The sequence below is a fragment of the Kwoniella newhampshirensis genome, chromosome 7, assembly GCF_039105145.1.
Source record: "Kwoniella newhampshirensis strain CBS 13917 chromosome 7, whole genome shotgun sequence".
NCBI classification, from domain to species: domain Eukaryota; kingdom Fungi; phylum Basidiomycota; class Tremellomycetes; order Tremellales; family Cryptococcaceae; genus Kwoniella; species Kwoniella newhampshirensis.
In genome coordinates this window covers 738,435-756,951 of record NC_089961.1, presented here as the reverse complement: position 1 = coordinate 756,951, position 18,517 = coordinate 738,435, and the positions used below count along the sequence as shown (strand labels likewise).

The window sequence follows — 18,517 nt, the reverse complement described above, 5'->3', positions numbered from 1 at the left end:
CGAAGATGCATCGGCGGTCCTCTAAATGAGGTGATTTTTCGGAGGTGTCGACCGATCTCCGAAAACACGCGATTAGGACTTTTCTGAACTTTGACTCGAAGCGAAGTCGTTGAAACAGCAACAGAAGGAGTAAAACGTCTTTTTCCATTGACAGTCATCACATTGATCGTCTCTCGGCTTATTCGTATATCTCACAAAAGATCTCACAAATATCTCGAGGGTAGTCTTTCACATCTACAATCCATCGGACAAGCGGTCGGACGCAGCTCAGATAGCCACACGCAATGTCAGACGCATCTACGCCGACCAGTGCGACTCCAGAGGAACTGCTCCGAAATTCGGCAGATGAAAGCGTTCCTTGGGTTGTGCAGAAGTATGGGGGAACATCAGTTGGAAAGAGCTTGGACAGTATCACCAAAATTGTAGAGTGAGTAGTGAACACTTTCTCACCTCATACTGGCTGTTCCACCTCACATCGTCGTCAGCATGCCAGCCTCCAGCCTTGGATGTCTGATGGAATTTGCGATACTGATTTCAGCGGACATGATTTCACAGATCATACATTGCCAACAATTCCCGAGTCGCTTTGGTCTGTTCTGCTCGATCATCTCATACAAAAGCCCTCGGAACCACCAATCTCTTATTGCAAGCATCTCGCGAAGCTCTCCAATCACCAGCAAACAGCAGCAGCAGTCGTACAAGATCCTCGTCTCAATCCGGTGCCACCACCCCCTTCTTCCCGAAACGAGTCGGATCCGAATTCTTTGGCAAAGACATGTCGTCGTCCGGAATGTCATCTTCCATCTCGTCTCTCACCCAACTGGATACAGTACGAAGTGCTAGTCCATCTCCATTCACTTCCAGTGCAAGATCAAGATCACCTCCCAAGAGTCCGATCACGCCTAGTAACGAAACGGGGTTCGGGGTTGGCTCGGGCTCGGCAATCGATCAGCCTGCTTTCCATGCCACGGTGGACATCGTCAAGAAGGGGCATCTGGAGGCAGCGAAGGCGACGCTGAAAGAGGGTCCCCTGAGAGATGAGTTGGAATTTGAGATAGAGAGAGATTGCGAGGATCTGCGGAGTTTCTTACAAGCTGCTCAGGTAAGTCTCATGTCTCCCGGATTTCGGGGGTGTCAGGTGAGCAAGACTTGACTGACAGATGGATGCAGATCATCGACGAGATCAGTCCAAGAAGTCAAGACTCGATCGTTGGCACTGGAGAAAAGCTGGCGTGCAAGATCGTGGCAGCAGCATTGAGAGATAGAGTAGGTCCACCTTATTGAATCGTCAAATGCTATCTACGCTAGACACTGACTTTTGTTGGTGTGATAGGGGGTCGACTCGGAGCTTGTGGTTCTGGACAATATCGTGGACGCTGCGATGTCAGCCGCGACGGAGTCCTCGCTTGCCAGCTCAGGAGATCAAGGGGTAGCTCAGCTCGGTCAGGAATTTTATGATCAGCTCGCTGTCAAGCTCGGAGAGAGATTAAGAGAATGTGGTCAGAGAGTACCTGTTGTGACAGGTGAGTGCGACTGCCTAATTCAGCCTCGGTCGCAGATTGCGTCGACCGTGAAGCTCTTTACGCCGATTCGTTCTTACGCCGATCCATTCAATCGCAAGCCGTATCTTTCAGTCAGAGGTGGGGCTGATGTATTCGTTCCTGTAGGCTACTTCGGTGCTGTTCCAGGGTCTCTCCTCGCCCAGATTGGTCGAGGGTATACCGATCTTTGTGCCGCTCTATGCGCTGTCGGACTCGCTGCCTCCGAACTTCAAGTCTGGAAAGAAGTCGACGGAATTTTCACTGCCGATCCTCGCAAAGTCCCTAGTGCTCGATTAGTCCCTGTCATCACCCCTGACGAAGCTGCTGAACTCACATACTACGGGTCCGAGGTAATTCATCCTTTCACAATGGAACAAGTCATTCGAGCCAGGATCCCTATCAGGATCAAGAACGTCGAGAACCCTTCTGGAGGCGGGACAGTCATCTATCCCGATGAAGGATTTCCAAGAGGATTGGACAGTGTGCCTCCCAAGAAGGAACGAGTGGGAGCAGCGGGCGAACATGGTAGTGTCAGAAAAGACGATGGAGGTGGTGTGGACGAGCGAATGCCAACAGCTGTGACTATCAAAGACAGCATCATCGTTTTGAATATCCATTCGAATCGGAAGACGTTGTCTCATGGCTTCTTGGCGAGGATCTTTGGGACGCTGGATCGAGCAGGAGTGGTGGTCGACCTGATCAGCACGAGTGAGGTCCATGTGAGTGTTTTTTTCCGGCCTTCAAGTATTTCCCACAGTCCGCCGAGCCCTGTGGATGCCTCTGCTCTCCACGGTTGTTCTCCGACCACACCCTAGATATCGATAACTATATGAGAAAAAGCTCATGCTCGATTTTTCCTCGCTTAGGTCTCTATGGCAATGCAAGATTTCCTTAACAAGAAACGACTCGATCGACTGGTGCGAGACCTAGAGAAAATTGGAGATATCACAATCTCAAAAGACATGGCTATCCTCTCTCTGGTAGGAAGAAACATGAGGAACGCGATCGGCTCGGCTGGTCTCATGTTCGATAGTCTTGCGAGGAAGATGATCAACATTGAGATGATCAGTCAGGGTGCTAGTGAGATCAATATTAGTTGTGGTGAGTGGTATGACGTCTACCTCCAAGTGCTTTGGACTGGAGTAACGTGAATAACGTGATAACAAACGACGAAAATCATGGTTGGAACAAATTTGCTGATCTCTTCCTCGATATTTTAGTCATTGAGAACAAGGACGCTGTCAAAGCTCTCAATGTCATCCACGATTCTTGTCTCACAAATCCTCGATCACCGGCCGTAGCCATGGACGGCTTGAAACTGCAATAAGGCGGGGAAGAGAGAATGTTATCATCGTATGAAAAAGTCGGCTGGAGACAGGAAAGATGGGTGTCAGACGAGGAATGATGGAGGCACTTCAAAATTGACCAGTCAAACACAAGTAGATTACGTGAAGCAATCGAGTCAAATGATACCATTCATCCACATATACATATATACCTATATGCAAGGAGCTGCACAGTGTGAAAATAGGAGAAACCATCCTGAATACAAACAAAGTTTCACACAATCATACCTGTAATGTCATCGAGGAAGGACGAGCTCAGGTACAACAGATTGAAGTTGAGCTGCGAAGAGGGACGACACGAAAAGCGGCGATGACAAAGAAGAGAAGTGGCCACTTGCTCATAGACTGTACCTGTACCTAGTCGTCGAACTTGATACTGTGAGAAGCAAGTGTGATCTCTCCACCGACATAGCTCTGCAAACCCAGCTCAGATCAGCAAAGTACTGACACAAGCATCACCGAAGTATGATACTCACCCCTCGCTTCTTCTTGTTCTTCTCCTTCCTGAATCCTGCTCCTCGAGTAACGATCAGATCCCTTGAAGCCTTAGCTCCGTAGTCATTGGGGTTTGCGCCGGCTCGCACCTGCGATTTGACACAGAGTCAGTCGAACTTGCTTTTCGGGGGTATTTCACCTCACTCACCCTCGCATCGAACGAATTGTCCATCAATCCTTCATGGTGGAAGGTCACTTGCTCAGGCTTGATCCTCTCAAACCTTTGTCCTTGCACTCGACCCTTCTTCCCGCTGACTGGCGTACCGTTCGCGGTCGGAGTGGAAGATCCAGATCCCTCGATCATGGCAGTTCGGGAAGGGTGAGTGGTGTGGTTGTGGGAAGGAGTGACAGTGGTAGTGGACGTAATCTCTTCCGAACCGTCTTCGAGCTTGCGCTTCTTGGTAGTGACTACTACAACGGCGGGCTTGGAAGAACCAGAGCTGGAGCTGGAAGAAGAAGACGAGGAGGAACCGCTGGAAGACGATGAGGATGAGGATGACGTCGATGAAGATCGAGCTTTACGCTTCGTTCCAAAGACAGGTTTCGCCTGCTCCTCTTCTTCAGATTCGGAATCAGATGAAGATGATGAAGAGGACGAAGAGGGAGAGGAACCTGTTCGGATCTTTCGATTAGCGTCATTGCAATGCTCAACAGATCTGTGGACTCACCCGAACCAGAATCCGACTCGCCTCCACTCTCACTGTCGCTAGACTCATCACTGCTAGCCGACTCGTCGCCGGAAACCTCAGCCTCGACATCCAGGAATGCATTGACGGTCTTCTCGCTTGATTCTTCCGAGTCAGAGTCGGAGTCGGAGTCTGATTCGGAGGAAGACGAGGACGACGATGAGGAAGAAGAAGACGAGGAGGAAGACGAGGAGGAGGAAGAAGAAGAGTCACCCTGTAGGGTAACGCTAGAAAATGCCGAAGGAGGCTGTTCCTTCCCCTTCGAAGAGGCAGAAGAAGATGAAGATGTAAACGATGATGAGTCTGAGTCCGAGTTCGAGTCCGAGTCGGATTCAGGAAGAGGGATTGCAGCAGGTTCTGTGAGAGACTCATATCAGAACAGACTGTCGAATAGGAAACAAAGCACAAGTGACCTACCTGTAGTTTTGGCAGAAGGCTTCGCTTCCTCTTCCTCTTCGCTTGATTCAGAATCAGATTCAGATTCAGATTCAGAGTCAGAATCAGAGTCGGAGTCGGAAGACGATGATGAGGAACTGGAGGAAGATGATTCGGAATCACTCTCGCTATCGGAGCTCGAGCTAGAGCTGCTAGAAGCCATCTCGACGTCCGCATCGACCCTTTGTTTGTATCGTGTCAGCTTATCGAGACACGTGTCTCGGTCTTTAAAACAAGCTCACTTGGCCGCGACTAGTTTCCCCCATGCTTCTTCGAGCTTTCCCTCCTGAGCAGGTTTGACATCTGCCTCCTTCTCGAAAGCTTTGGTGGTTTTGGTTAATCCTCTCTTGATGAGGTAGGAAAGAACAGCAGAGTCGAGGTCTATAAGAGGTCACAAGATGACATATGTCAGCCACCTCCTGTCTGATATGCAAGGTGTCCAGCTGACCTTGTTGTGACATGTCGAGCGTACTCGAGGTTGTGTGACTGTGGAGACAAGAGGAGTGAAAGATGACGATGTACACAGTACGAAAGGAAAGAGGGATACAAATTTCAACATGGAGTGGAGGAGCAAAAGAGGGATTCACCAAAAGCGGTCATCGCCGCCTGCCCACTCTGCGTGACAACAATATCTCTCGAAAGCATTTATCTCCCTTTTATCCCAGTACCCGTGATAAGATGCACCAGGTGTGATCTACTTACGTAATTGACTCTGACAGCAATCTTGGTGTGTCCCGCTCTTTCAGCACCCATCCATCATCCACTCTCCTGTCAGTTGCTTGACCTGCATCCTTATCCGCAGATCCTCGCACCATGCCGTTCGGCTTCACCCATGCCCCATTGGTGGCACTGGCGAACTCGGCGATATGCTCGTTCTTTCGGGAGATCGAAGTTCACGGTGTAGACAACGTACCGACCGAGGGGCCCATCATCTTGTGAGTTCGGGTTGTTTCCCAAGCAAGGTGTGCTATATCACAGTCGTTGCTCCACACACCTCATTCCCGCCAGGGCTTGTAACTGATCGCTCGTAGCGCTTGTTCACACGCAAATATGGCTATCGACGTGAGTGATCGAACTTTATATTCAAGAGCAATCAATGACGACCTCCACGGATACAGCCTGCCATCCTGAGTAACACCATTCCTCATGGACATCACCTCCACTACTGGGTAAGCATCTAATTGCCTCCTTTTGGTCGGGCAGAAAAGGCTAGCTGTGCTGAAATCCAATCTATGTATACAATTAGGTCAAAGACTCCTTGTTCAAGAATCCGGCCGTTGGGTGGTTGTTGAGGAATGCGGGAAACATCGGTACGCAAGGCTTCTCCAATATCCGGATTTTGGTCTTTTCGCTCATAGGCTGTTTTTCTAGCTGTCGATCGAAAGACCAAGAACAACCAGAAACTGTTTCGAGGCACTTTTGAAGGTGAGTAACCGGCATGCTCCCATTGGCTGTTTTTCGCAGCGATCTGACCGCCTCTATATATGCCTTGGCAATGTTCGCAAGGATACAATGGTCACTGATGTTGCGACTCTCGCCGTCCAGCCCTGGCTCGAGGGGAATCGATAGGTGTCTTTCCCGAAGGGACTTCTCACACTGAACCTCATCTCATCCCTCTCAAAGACGGTACTTCATGGGCTGCACTTGAATATGTGCGATATCTTCAAGGTACCGAGGAGAACAAGGGGGCAAAGAAGGGAAAGAAGGCAATCGTCATCCCTGTTGGAATTGCTTACGTCGATAAGACCAAGTATAGGAGTCGAGTAGTAGTACAGTGAGTGGTATTTAAGGGGGAAGATGACGAGAAGACTTCGGCTGATCGTGCCATGCAGCTATGGGGCACCGATCTACATGGAGGACTATGAGGCCGATTTCATGAACGAGGATGATGGAGCAGGAAAATTGGCGGTAAAGCGATTAACGAGCAAGATCGGATTGGAGTTCAGGAAGATGACCGTCAACGCCCCGGACTGGTACGTGCTCCTTAATGATCATCGTCCGATCCCGCGGACTAATCGAAGATACACAACTACAGGGATACCGCATTTGCTGCACAGATGGCACGGGAACTGTTTCGGGAGCGGGATAATGATCTAGCTTTATCTGACTATGTTGACGTCTCACAGACGTAAGTCGATAAACAGACACTGTGCCGTGGGCGAATGAGGCAGCCGTATCGCTGACCTGAGATATGTCACGCAGGCTAGTTGACATCATGTCCACACCCATCGAAAGTGTCACCAATCTCAAAAAGCTACTCGCTACCTACCACCGATTGCTTTCCTCCTCCCGACTTTCTAACGCAGCGTTGGTCGATCTCGAATTGCCCCGGAATCTAAATCCCTCTCGTCCCATCAACCTCCCCAACCGGTTTTCTACACTCTGGCTTCTCATCAAAGACTCCCTTTCGTGCTTCATTCGACTGCCATTCTTCATTGTTCCAATGTTGATTCACATTCCGATCTACATCGTTGGCATTCTCGGTGCACGTCTAGCAGAAGACGAGCTGGAGACTCAGGCTCAGATGAAGGTCGTCTTTGGTCTGCTGTTGAGCTTCCTCACGTATCCCGTCCTATTCTTCAGTCTGTGGGCTGTGTTCAGGCAGTTAACCCTGGGTGCTGCAATGGCTGCAGGGGTTGTGTGGGTGTTGGGCAGATACCACTCGGCTCTGGTGGACGAGAACTACACCGCGTGAGTGCTTTGACTAGAAATTACCGGCAGAGCTGATATGGACATGCTCCAACGCACAGCATGAAACGACTCGTCGCGGCATGGCGTCTCGTAGTCGGTGTCTGGCTTCCTCGTGACTTCGAGATGCCTTTACCGTCGTTCATCGCTTCATACTCTCTCTTCGCTCCTGATCCTCCGAAGATCGCCGGTCTCCCTCCAACAGTCGAGAAGGAGGTGTATAAGCGTCCCAAGAGACTGTCTTCTCGAGTCTTGGTCCGACATGTGCTCAGGATTCGACTGGAGGCAGCGCGTGAATTGTCGAAGGTGTTTTTGGAGCTGGAAAGAAGCAATACGAAGCTGAATGCTTCCTTCTGGCTTGCGGAGGAGCATGGAGGGGACGTGAAGGATACCAGCGGACAAGATCAACAGCAGAGCGCAATCACCGAATGGGACGGCGCTCTTCCGAAAGGTACAAGGAGAGGGGGTGAGGTCATCAACTGGTTGAGAGGCAAGGGGGCTAGATTGGGCTATGCGCAAAGTGAGGACCTGGGGCTCAGTAGTGGTGGTGAAGGCGATGACGCGGTGGACGGATGAGCTGGAGGTCGCAAGTCTGACTTGACAACTGTTTGATGTAAAATGTTGATAGAAGGACAAACTGTCTATGGTGGTACAATCATCCGCCCGTGGCGTTCGTGTAGATCGGACAGGGAAGGTGATGCTATCAGGGATCGGCAACGATTGTACATGAAAGGCTGGTGGTATATGAGTGTAATCAATCACCAAGGCAGCTCGACACGAGTGCAATCAGCTGTATGCTGTCATCCAGGACAGAAACATGATTTGGTGAGCAGCATGAACGTGTTGACGAGTCGAGGAAAGTCTAAATGAGCAAAACTGAATTCCGGTCCGGTCAAAAAAGTCAAAAACGTGCATCGCTCCCTGGATCATGGAAAAAGTTCATATCCTTCATGAACACTTTTCTCCATTTTCCTCAGCTCTACCACCCACAGATACATCGACTAGTAGTCCCATAGGTCGATGAACTGGTTTTAGGCATACATGTCCCTTTTACACGTTCTTCTTCGCTTCTGAATTGTAATTGGTGTCGTTTCAAGGTATGGTGGAATGACGTTATGGACTGCGTATAGAGACAGTGGTCCTGTTTGGTACTGTATCGTTATAAATAAACCATAGTAGTTGTCGCCGAAATCGAAGTCATCGAGGAGGCTATCATCACCGGTCGACTTTGGTATTCCTAACACCATTGTGTACTACCACCACTTGGCTGCTCGTCACTGCCTCCCTTTTGTCCTCAAACCCAACAAAAAAGGAAAGCAAGCAGACTGGTCCTTTCGTCGATCTTCATTCCCAACGGAATCACCAGAATAATACTCCAAATACTCTACTGACCAACACGCAAGATCCCTCCCCTTCTCCACGCCCCACACCCACGCGTGCTGCCACGGCGTACCCGTACGGATACTCGACAAGATGACGACCGCACCAAAGCATGGTCCCATACCGTTCAGAGAACCGAAGGATATAGAATGTTGGGGTCATAGAGGTGCTTCGGCTCATTTACCTGAGAATACGTGAGTGGTACTGGTCCGTTTTGGATTCATTTCAGGTCGGTGTCAGTACCTGGGTTTGGTTTTGGCTACAATGGTATCTGTGTGACGCCTACACTTGTTTGAATAATCACGCTGTGATCATTTGAATAGCTGGGGACGCTTGGCTTTCTTTTACTGCTTCAATGTTTCGAGACTTGCGGAAGGGTTACATTCAAATCTAATTGTTCATCTTTACTTGCCGAGGTTGGTGTATTTGCATACGCTGACATCATACCACCCACACAGCCTAGCAAGTTTTCAAGCTGCTATTCTAGAAGGATGTGATGGGATCGAAAGCGGTATGTCATTCTCCATCCTCCATACGAGGAAGACTTTGTTCGCTGTCCATCGCTGTCTCATCGGCATCGGCAAAATCATCCGACCCGGAATTCCCGGATCGATCCCGTGGAGACATGCTCACTTACTCGTGTATACTCTCAGACGTCCACGCAACTTCCGATGGCGTGGTGCTCATGTTTCATGATCCGACTCTGGATCGAACGACGACTGGTACAGGTCTGATCAAGCAACAGCCTTGGAAAGGTGTGATTGAGTGAGTGCATCTCGTGCCAGGTCAACCATTCTCAACCTGGCCAGCTTTCGCTCATCATTCTCGTACGGTCGATGACTGGGACTGATGCTCATACTGCTCCTACGTAGACACGTCCGGACGAACAAGGAGCCCATACAGCCTATTCCTCAGTTCGAAGAGCTCATCGCACTCCTCATGGAGGTGAGATCATACCTGGTATCTTGCTTACTTAGGTGGAAGCTGACAGTCTTTTCAGCCCCAAAATAGACATGTTACGCTGAATGTAGGTTGCTGTCGTTACAAGAGAAACGAGTGCAGCGGTGCTGACCGGGACATAGATTGATTGCAAGATGCAAAATGACCCGGAGAGGCTCTTCGTGAGTTGCTTGTCTGACTTTGAGACCATGTGCATTCGCTGATAGTCTGTCAACAGCCTGAAATGGCCCGTATCATCGCGTGAGCTTCGATGTCACAAACCCCACCTCGATAGGGCCCGGTGTTCTAGTATGCATGCTGACATAAGCATCAACGCAGGCTCTACGAGGACAGCGCTACGACCCTCTGTCCCCGGATCATCCTCGGTCTTTGGCATCCGCTCTTCATTCGTCCCGCCATCCGCTATCTCCCCCAATGTCGTCGATTTCACATCGGATTCTCCATCCCGATCGTCCGCAAGTTCTTCTGGGATCATTGCGAGGGCTTTTCCCTGTGTTTCCCTCTTCTGATGGGCTCTGAAGGGCAAGCGTTCATCAAAGAATGCAGAGAGAAGGGAAAAGAGATAACGCTCTGGACTGTCAATGATGATAGAGAGATGAAGATCGCGATCAGTTGGGGTGTCAAGGCTGTATTGACAGATCGAGTCGGGGCTTTCACGGATCTCAAAAAAGAGGTATGTGATCAACGTCAACTGCCAACTCCTGCCTATGCGTGGTGCTGGTGTCACGATCACGACATACGTTCCATCGGCCGACCGACTCGCTGGCTGATCATTGCTGATACTCGCCTTTCGCTAGATTATCGCAAACCCTGATAAGCTGGCCTTGACCGGATGGGAGAAATTGACGTTCCCATGGTCATCGTGGCGGTATTATCATTTTGGACACGTAACTCCTACTTTGGCTTACTATGCGTATATGAGAGCTTACGGTCAGCTGTCGGTGATTCCTCCTTCATTGTCATCCTCTCCAAATCACGCCTCGACCATCGATTCTGGTCCTATCAATGCGGCCGTCGCTCAATCAAACGAATCGCCCGATGAAATGGATGTCCAACGACCTTCTCTTGGTTCTTCGACCGTCTCGTCGACCATGGAAATGGCCCGTGTACTGCTGCCCACGGAACCATCTTGATACTGGGCGTATTCATTCCCGGATACATGGCTTGTCTCATCTTCGATTTCGACTCGGCATCGATTGGCCACTCGCAGAACTGGATCCTCCGTACTCAGCTGGATATCATGAGGACCGTGTGTTATCAACCTGGTCCGTTGGCTTTGCCTGATTTGACCGAGTTCTCCATGGTTGAGAACGGCAAGACGCTCGAAGAAGAACAACAAAAGACTACACTTGTGAAATAGCGGGAGTGTTAAACGCCCTTGTACACGTTCTGGGTCTGTAGAGCGAAGATCGCTCAAGGATGTTGGGAGGAGGCGGATGGACTTTCACTAATTGCATTGAGGACATTTTGATAGACACGCTGTGCCACTTGGATTGGGTAGATGATGAAACTCGGTTAAATATGACGAGCGACGATCATGTGAGCGGATCGGTAAATGACCCCTTTTTGCCGAGGTCAGCGCAACCAATGACTGGTATATCCCATCTCACATTTGTTCAACACATCCCTCTGTCTTTCCGACCTGTCTCGACACCAATTTCAAACTGTGAAAGCATAGACTTGTGTACAGCTGGTCACTAAGCGAGCCAGGAAGCTACTGTATATATAATCCTTTGTCCAAGATGATCAGATCTATCCCTTCCATCCGACCCTTATCTCTACTTCGGACCCAAACACGTTCCTTCGCATCTCCCGCTCTAGCATCTTCCACTTCAAACAAGGAGAAGGGCGCACTCTCCCCCCTGGCCTTGAAAGCTGCGGAGGAGGTATCGTCCAAATGGAGAGGGACGAGCGCCAATGGGGGTAGGACGATGAACTATATCGGGGGGGAATTCAGTGAGAGTAAAGCAGATAAATGGTTGGAGGTCAGGGATCCGGTGAGTCGTTCAGGTCGGTTATGTGACTTGTATTGTTGTTGTCTGGGGGAAGAAGGTTAGGTATGGCTTGAATTCATGAGAGGCTTGGACTCGCCGTGAGATTGTGGGGAGATACGATGTCGGGAGAATTTATCTAGAAGGTGATAAGATAAAGGGGCAGGTCTGTGCGCCGGTCTCGATCAAGAGGGGTCCAGAACCTGGAGATCTGCGTTTGAGCCTTCTATTGTGACGAAATTGAACCGAAATCCAAAGTACACCTTGACTTCGCAGTCCGCTAACTTCTCAATTCTTCCCTCCCAGTCCACGCAAACTCTCCTTACTACTGTTCCCGAGACTACGGCCGATGAGTTCTCAGCAGCCGTCGAGGCGGCGAGTCAAGCGTACAAGACTTGGTCCAAGACAAGCATCATGCGACGACAGAGGGTCATGTTTGAGTAAGCCTGCTGTCCTTCAGCTTCTAACCTCTTTTGCCTTTTGCCTGTTCCCTGGTCTTGTACCGAGACCTCATTATACGTCCAAGCCGCCCAGATGGCCGAACTTATTCCGATAGTCACGACCAATCGGGTCTCCACATCTGAGAGTAGTCGCGCTGACTTCCGATAGACTCCAACACCTCATTCGTCAACACTCCCCCGACATCGCCAAGTCCATCGTCCTCGAACAAGGCAAGACGTTCGCTGACGCTCAGGGTGACGTTGGACGAGGTCTTCAGGTCGTCGAAACGGCCACCGCGATCACATCCACTCTTCTGGGTGACAAGTTGGAAGTCTCTCAGGACATGGACACTTTTTCGCGAAGGTTGCCCCTTGGTGTCACAGCTGCTATTACCCCCTTCAACTTCCCTGCTATGATCGTGCTTTGGTCGGCGGCACTTGCTACAGTCACTGGTGAGTGGCTGTACCATCGTCATTTTGTCATAAAGTTCACCTACGTGGGCTTGATCTGACAGTCGTATACAGGTAATACCCTCATCGTCAAGCCTTCTGAACGAGACCCTGGAGCAACAATGATCATCGCAGAATTGTGCGAACGAGCTGGCCTTCCTCCAGGAGTCATCAACGTGTGAGCTGCCCGACTTGGCAAATTTGGAACATTTTAGCTAATTGTCAACCTTATGACAGGGTCCATGGTTCAGCGGCTACGGTGAACAGGATATGTGATGATCCTGCCATCAAAGCCATCTCATTTGTCGGCGGTGACAAGGCTGGAGAGCATATCTACAACAGGTGAATCGTACGGCACGTCAAAGTATACAACGCACGCGCTGAACAGTCTCGTGCGCAGAGCGACACCCCTTGGCAAGCGAGTCCAAGCCAACTTAGGAGCCAAGAACCATGCTGTGATCATGCCAGATGGTCAGTCGTCTACGCCATCTCTCTCTCCTGGCGAAGCTGAATATACGTCTTAGCCAACAAAAACCTCACCCTCAACGCCGTTGCCGGAGCTGCTTTTGGCGCCGCGGGTCAGCGATGCATGGCTCTCTCCGTTGGTAAGATATGAATGAACATTTCAAACATGATCAGTGCTCATTCATCGTAGCTATCTTTGTTGGGACCGCTCGAGAATGGATTCCAGAATTGTGCGAACGAGCAAAGGAGCTCAAGATCTCTGGAGGATTTGAGGAAGGCACTGATCTGTACGCCAAATCGGTTCGACGTCGGTGAAGCGAGGCGATAGCTTATGTTTTGTCTCAGTGGTCCTGTCATCTCGCCCGAGGCCAAGAACCGGATAGAAAGCTACATCGCTTCGGTCGAAGAGGAAGGTGGCAAGATCTTGCTTGATGGACGAGGCTGCAGTGTTGCCGAATATCCTCATGGGAACTTCGTGGGCCCCACGGTGGTTGAGGCTGTGACCACCATGAAGGCGTACAAGTGAGCAGTCATCGACCTCTCTATATGCGGGGTGTCACTTGTGCTGACCTGAACGGCAATCAGGGACGAAATTTTCGGTCCGGTCTTGACGATCGTCTCAGCCGACACGCTGGACGATGCGATCGCGATTGTGAATGCCAACAGATAGTAAGTTCCTGAAGAAAGCACGACAGTGTTCGAGCTACAGATCGCTGAGTGTGAAACAGTGGTAACGGAGCGTCTGTCTTCACGAATTCTGGCTCCACGGCGAGGAAATTTGAGCTTGAAGCTGAACCTGGACAAATTGGTGTCAATGTTGCTGTACCAGTGAGTACTTGTGTCACTTGTCGTACTGTCCGATCAGTCTCCTGTCTATCTACAGCTGTAACATGTAACGCTTCGTGATAGATGTCTGACTTGGTATCCGATCATAGGTCCCCCTTCCAATGTTCAATTGGTCCGGGAACAAGGGCTCGTTCAAGGGTGATATCCCCTTTTACGGCAAGTCAGGTCTCGAATTCTATACAATGAGAAAGACGACAACTTCTCTCTGGCCTGCTGCCGATGCTGTTGGTAACAGGGTAAGTGGGAGGCTATCGTGTGGTGCGCGACACCGTATAAAGGAGAGGGCTCATCGTCCGGTCGTGTTCACAGGCAAGCGTCCACATGCCTCAGATACACTAGGCCATGTGTTTTGTTGGATAACATACGCTGGACAAAGACGGATGGCCACCGATGTGTTTGGTTGACCAGCTGGGAATAAAAGTTTGGATCTGCATTGCGGTACAAGAAGCGCCAATGCATACATCTCGCCATGGCAACTGAACATACAAAGGGCTTGATAGACTACAAAGGACGATTGACGAAAATATTAGCATGTCTCCCGGTATCCTGGCCACCGTTGATAACTCATCTCCTTTGCTTGCCAACTTGGCATACTCGCGCCCGCTTTACCGACCTGTAGTTGCCGTCGCTGGCACCGGTGCCGCCGCCGCCGCAGCAGCAGCAGCTTCTTCCATTCTGTCCAACTCCTTTTTCAGTTCTTCCCTCCTCATGTTATTCTCCTCTTCGACCAACATCAATCTCGCCTTAGCCATCACATACCTGACCTGCCACTGGCTCCTACTCAGAAGGGCCATCTTGTGTTCCAGGCCGAACAATGGTCTAGCCATGTCGGGTGGGGGATCTCTGTCGGTCATGGTCGTCACGAGGCTGGGTGCCAGAGGGAGGTCGGCTGATGGTGATGGGTTATCGAATGGATCAGGGATGATCTCATCGTCCTTCTTATCGGTCCCGATACCGTTATTGGATTTCGGGGGACTTTGACCTCCTGGTCCATCCTCTCCTTCTTCGTCATCGGAATAACCTTTCGAACTATCTCGCTCTTTCTGTTTTCCCTTGGAATCTGAACTCGAATTTGAGTTTGGCTCAAGCACCACTTCATGTCTTGGGTATCTCTCCCTGATCCATTCCAACATATCCACCTCCTCATCCTCCGGCACCAAGACCTCTCTCGCTCTCACTCTCATGACCACTTCCGCCAGATCATCATCCAGACACAGATCTTCATCCATCTTCTTCGTTCCTTCCGAGGTCGGTCTGTTCCTGTTCAACAGAGTGGAAGTGGCAGGTCTCGTTGAAGTGTTCATTCCCAACGGACCCAGTCCCAACGGTCTACTGGTCAGAGGTGACGATTTGGCATTTGGAACTGGAACTGTAGCCGTAGTCGTAGAAGGTTTTCGACTGGTGGAAGAACTTTGTATATTGGACATGGCACTTTTGGAATTGGATTTCGACTTCGTAGGAGAGGTTTTGTCGCTGACAGCAGGAGGAGGGGGATCCGGTCGATCGGTATGTTGGGATCGGACGTGTTTTCGAAGAGCGTCAGATCGGGTAAAACGGCTCGTACAGCCTGTATCGGTTCCGTCATCGCGGATATAAGTGAGAAAGGGGAGAAAGTCGGAGCAGGTGAAAGGTGATTAAGATGGTTTGCAGTCACGCAGAGTTTGCATGGCGAGAGTCAAGATACGGTGCGATGGGGAAAGTGATAAATCCTCTATTAGCAAGTGACTCCACTCTCGAGGTCCTACAACGCCCTTTCAGCTCGATCTCACTCACCAGGATGTGAGCACTCGAACGGTCTTTCTCCGGTATGCATTCGCATATGCGTACTCAATGAATGTCTTGAGGCTTGTTCGGCACCCTCTCGAGGGCAATCCTTCCACAGACAGATGAATACGTCCTTGGTCGGCGCGACGTGGACTAAGGGGACAAGAAAGGTCCGAAGGGATTATGTTTTGAGATCATGGCGTGAATGGAGTCGGAAACGGTATGGGAAACGGGATTCATTCCAAAGTTACGATCCGTGATCGGTGGAATGATCACAGTAGCGGATAGAAGAGAGAATGGATCAAATCGACGAGTGTCAGCCTCCTCATCTCGAATCATCCAACGTATAAAGGCTGCGGACCAGGGATAAGGACGGCAGGCGTTGTGCTAAGCTTGCCTGAAGTGTACCGAGCAAACAACGCAGAAGGCGAAGATCTGAAGCACCAGGTCTGAAGCACCAGTTTAACAGAATTAGGGTTCCATTGTCACCTGGGTGGGCAACGACAGACACCCGACGAAAATGGTGAATTGTTCACACGAGACAGCTAGATCACTCACCTTCTTTAACATGTTCCACCAGTTCCTCTGGAATGTCGAAAGACCCATCACATCCTTCCCATTCGCAGACTGTGGTATTGCTCGGCGCTCCTCGACCTCCTGCTACGAGACTTCTCCATCTTTTCTCCGCACCACCACCTACACTGGCTTTGCTACCTCCTCCCCTTATTCCAGGTCTCTCTTCGGACCGTGGAGTGTCGATAGGACGTTTCGACGATCCAGGTGTATCATCACCTAGCAATCCCTCGATCTCCTCATCCACATCCATCATGCTAGTATCGCGGTCTTCTTCCACATCCACATCCATATCCACATCCGCATCATGACGCCGACGATCATCCATCCTATCTCCTCGTTGCGAAGTCGGACTCCTTGTCGGTGGTGAGGGTGGTGGTGGTGAGATAGAATAAGCAGGTTGTGGACGTCTTCGTTTCTTGCGTGTTGATTTGTCAAGATGATTATGATGATGATGAGTGCTGGTGCCGCTGGTTGGAGAGAGGGGTGCGGGGGAAGAAGGGGGTGGTGAAGAAGGGTAATGTGACATTGTAGAAAGGAAGAGAAAGGAAGGGAAAGCGCGCGGAATGAGAGTCTCCTCGTTCTCGAAGGGGTGCTGGCCTGTCCTTTGCTCGTGACTGTGATTGTGTCAGATCCTCGCTTTCACCTCGTTACCTTTCCTCACTTTGTTACCGCATCACACATTCGACATCATCTTCCACGAGTACCTCGTTATCATTTCCCCGAAAACAAGGAAGCGCGACGACCACGTGGTTGAAGCCTCCTCTGGAAAATAATGCCACGTCATAGCACATCACTCGCTCCATCTGAAGCTCAAGTGAACGGTCGTCTTCGTTGTTGTCGTCTATGTACCGTTGTGATCTGCCTTTCAACCACGGGTCCCCCTCGTCTGAACGTCAGTGGACGACTTCACAGTCACTGCACGCCATGGTTCTACCAGCGATAATATCCGAACCGTCCCCTATCGATCCTCTAGTTCTCCTCCCCCTTCCTTCTAAACTCCCCGAATCACCCATCCACGACCTCGATCCCCTCCTCTCAACACTCGAAGCCTACCTGACATCGACAACAGCAGCTCCCAATGCTTCCTCTAGATTACCATTATCGGTGCTGACAGCGCTGATGAGGCAAATCACAAGACGGAGTCAGGTACTGTTGAATGCTGCACGGGTAGGAGCGGCAGAAGCGAGAGAAGCGTTGGACGAGGTGGATGTGGATCTGAGAGGGGTGGAATATGAGAGGGAAAGGGTCAGAGAGGAGATAGAACGATGTATGGAATATGCGTGAGTGTTGCGCTCTCGGACCGACTTGTCTTATGAAAACGAAGGAATACCGCAAACGGTGTGGTCACCCATACAGTTATGCTGATATTCAACTCAACAGACCCGCGTACGAGGGGATGGATCTACCAGATACAGAATCCTTCTTGACTTCAGCAGACGAGAGCGTCGTCTCAGCACTACGTGAGCTGACTGGTACGCCTGAAGCAACACTGCAGCTGACAATCAAATGACACCCTCGACAGCGCCACAGGATGACGACGGGTATGAACACGCTTTGACAATTTCCAAATTAGAGGATGAGCTGAACGAAATAACAAAGTGAGTCCAGGTCTTATCATGTACTTGTGACCCTCGTTGAACATCGATATCGACATCTGCTGATGATCTGCCCGCGATGGTAGACGAGAAGCGCACCTTGCTCAACTGACCAAGGATCGGGATTCGCTCATACGAGCAAAGAAGGAGATCAAAATCAAGTTCGATGCTGTAGATGTCCATCTCACCGGATTCGCAAGGGTCAGTTGCTCGCTCGCTTCTCTTCTCGTTCCTTTTTGTTCAGTCGAGGGCTGACCGGCCTCCTACCATGTCTATAGAGCGCCAATGCCGTCGCTGCAAAGCTAAAAGACGTGGCGGATATTGCTGGACCCACATCGACCGCACTTGTAGCGAGTCCTGCGCCTGCGGCGACACCGACTTTAAGCACATGATGTGGGATAAAAAGTGAGAAGCGTGAACAATGGAGCACAGAGAGGATCAGAGTATACCAAGCATACGACCATACCCAGCAAAAATGTATCCTTACTTGTGGACCTATCTCGCGGAACATAGGTATATGCTCCGTATGAACCGTTCCGGCTAGGGCCTCCTTCGCCGCCAACTTCACCACTGTGAAACTCTGGTTCTTTTCGATCCGATCGCTTGTCGCTCCTTTTCGTTTGTTTTTCTTCTTTTCTCTCTCTCTTCTCTTTCTGCTCTTTTCACCTTCATTCTCTCCAATTCTTCGTCTTATCTCCTGAACACTGACATCTCGATTTATTGACTTCTCGCCTCTGATACCGTGATAGTCGACCGCCGGATCATCACGATTGGACAGTCCCGATCCGAAACTTGCAATTCATCGGTCGTCCATTCGCACTTTGCTCTGCTTCCAACCATGCCCAACTTACTCGATCTC

At 50.4% G+C, this 18,517-nt stretch overlaps 7 protein-coding genes across 7 annotated transcripts; 5 read left to right on the top strand and 2 right to left on the bottom strand.

Annotated features, from left to right (window-relative positions):
• Nucleotides 1-284: 284 nt before the first annotated feature.
• IAR55_003990 (uncharacterized protein) lies at nt 285-2,868 on the top strand (the record flags this gene model as incomplete). Its single annotated transcript, XM_066947093.1, has 7 exons — nt 285-427; nt 556-1,102; nt 1,171-1,266; nt 1,334-1,523; nt 1,668-2,260; nt 2,408-2,642; nt 2,762-2,868. 7 exons carry the CDS (start codon nt 285-287, stop codon nt 2,866-2,868), a joined length of 1,911 nt encoding a protein of 636 aa, XP_066802472.1.
• Nucleotides 2,869-3,244: 376 nt separating this feature from the next.
• Nucleotides 3,245-4,964, bottom strand: IAR55_003989 (uncharacterized protein; the record flags this gene model as incomplete). The annotated part of the gene is made up of 7 exons (XM_066947092.1): nt 3,245-3,301; nt 3,364-3,471; nt 3,531-3,994; nt 4,051-4,425; nt 4,486-4,685; nt 4,746-4,884; nt 4,952-4,964. The coding sequence occupies 7 exons, from the start codon at nt 4,962-4,964 to the stop codon at nt 3,245-3,247; spliced, it is 1,356 nt and encodes a 451-aa protein (XP_066802471.1).
• Nucleotides 4,965-5,316: 352 nt separating this feature from the next.
• On the top strand, nt 5,317-7,767 carry IAR55_003988 (uncharacterized protein; the record flags this gene model as incomplete). The annotated part of the gene is made up of 10 exons (XM_066947091.1): nt 5,317-5,438; nt 5,535-5,565; nt 5,622-5,672; nt 5,750-5,813; nt 5,875-5,928; nt 6,049-6,277; nt 6,336-6,476; nt 6,539-6,631; nt 6,706-7,194; nt 7,254-7,767. The coding sequence occupies 10 exons, from the start codon at nt 5,317-5,319 to the stop codon at nt 7,765-7,767; spliced, it is 1,788 nt and encodes a 595-aa protein (XP_066802470.1).
• Nucleotides 7,768-8,664: 897 nt separating this feature from the next.
• Nucleotides 8,665-10,891, top strand: IAR55_003987 (uncharacterized protein; the record flags this gene model as incomplete). Its single annotated transcript, XM_066947090.1, has 10 exons — nt 8,665-8,765; nt 9,030-9,082; nt 9,225-9,336; nt 9,444-9,516; nt 9,572-9,598; nt 9,654-9,692; nt 9,749-9,771; nt 9,850-10,204; nt 10,329-10,418; nt 10,742-10,891. The coding sequence occupies 10 exons, from the start codon at nt 8,665-8,667 to the stop codon at nt 10,889-10,891; spliced, it is 1,023 nt and encodes a 340-aa protein (XP_066802469.1).
• A 382-nt stretch (nt 10,892-11,273) lies between these two features.
• Nucleotides 11,274-14,062, top strand: IAR55_003986 (methylmalonate-semialdehyde dehydrogenase (acylating); the record flags this gene model as incomplete). Its single annotated transcript, XM_066947089.1, has 13 exons — nt 11,274-11,528; nt 11,829-11,962; nt 12,132-12,415; nt 12,488-12,590; nt 12,650-12,754; nt 12,813-12,883; nt 12,937-13,017; nt 13,068-13,164; nt 13,223-13,399; nt 13,463-13,546; nt 13,606-13,705; nt 13,813-13,959; nt 14,033-14,062. 13 exons carry the CDS (start codon nt 11,274-11,276, stop codon nt 14,060-14,062), a joined length of 1,668 nt encoding a protein of 555 aa, XP_066802468.1.
• Nucleotides 14,063-14,328: 266 nt separating this feature from the next.
• Nucleotides 14,329-16,589, bottom strand: IAR55_003985 (uncharacterized protein; the record flags this gene model as incomplete). Its single annotated transcript, XM_066947088.1, has 3 exons — nt 14,329-15,290; nt 15,497-15,640; nt 16,046-16,589. The coding sequence occupies 3 exons, from the start codon at nt 16,587-16,589 to the stop codon at nt 14,329-14,331; spliced, it is 1,650 nt and encodes a 549-aa protein (XP_066802467.1).
• Nucleotides 16,590-16,987: 398 nt separating this feature from the next.
• IAR55_003984 (uncharacterized protein) lies at nt 16,988-18,050 on the top strand (the record flags this gene model as incomplete). Its single annotated transcript, XM_066947087.1, has 5 exons — nt 16,988-17,343; nt 17,444-17,523; nt 17,586-17,661; nt 17,745-17,859; nt 17,937-18,050. The coding sequence occupies 5 exons, from the start codon at nt 16,988-16,990 to the stop codon at nt 18,048-18,050; spliced, it is 741 nt and encodes a 246-aa protein (XP_066802466.1).
• Between the last annotated feature and the right edge of the window lie 467 nt (nt 18,051-18,517).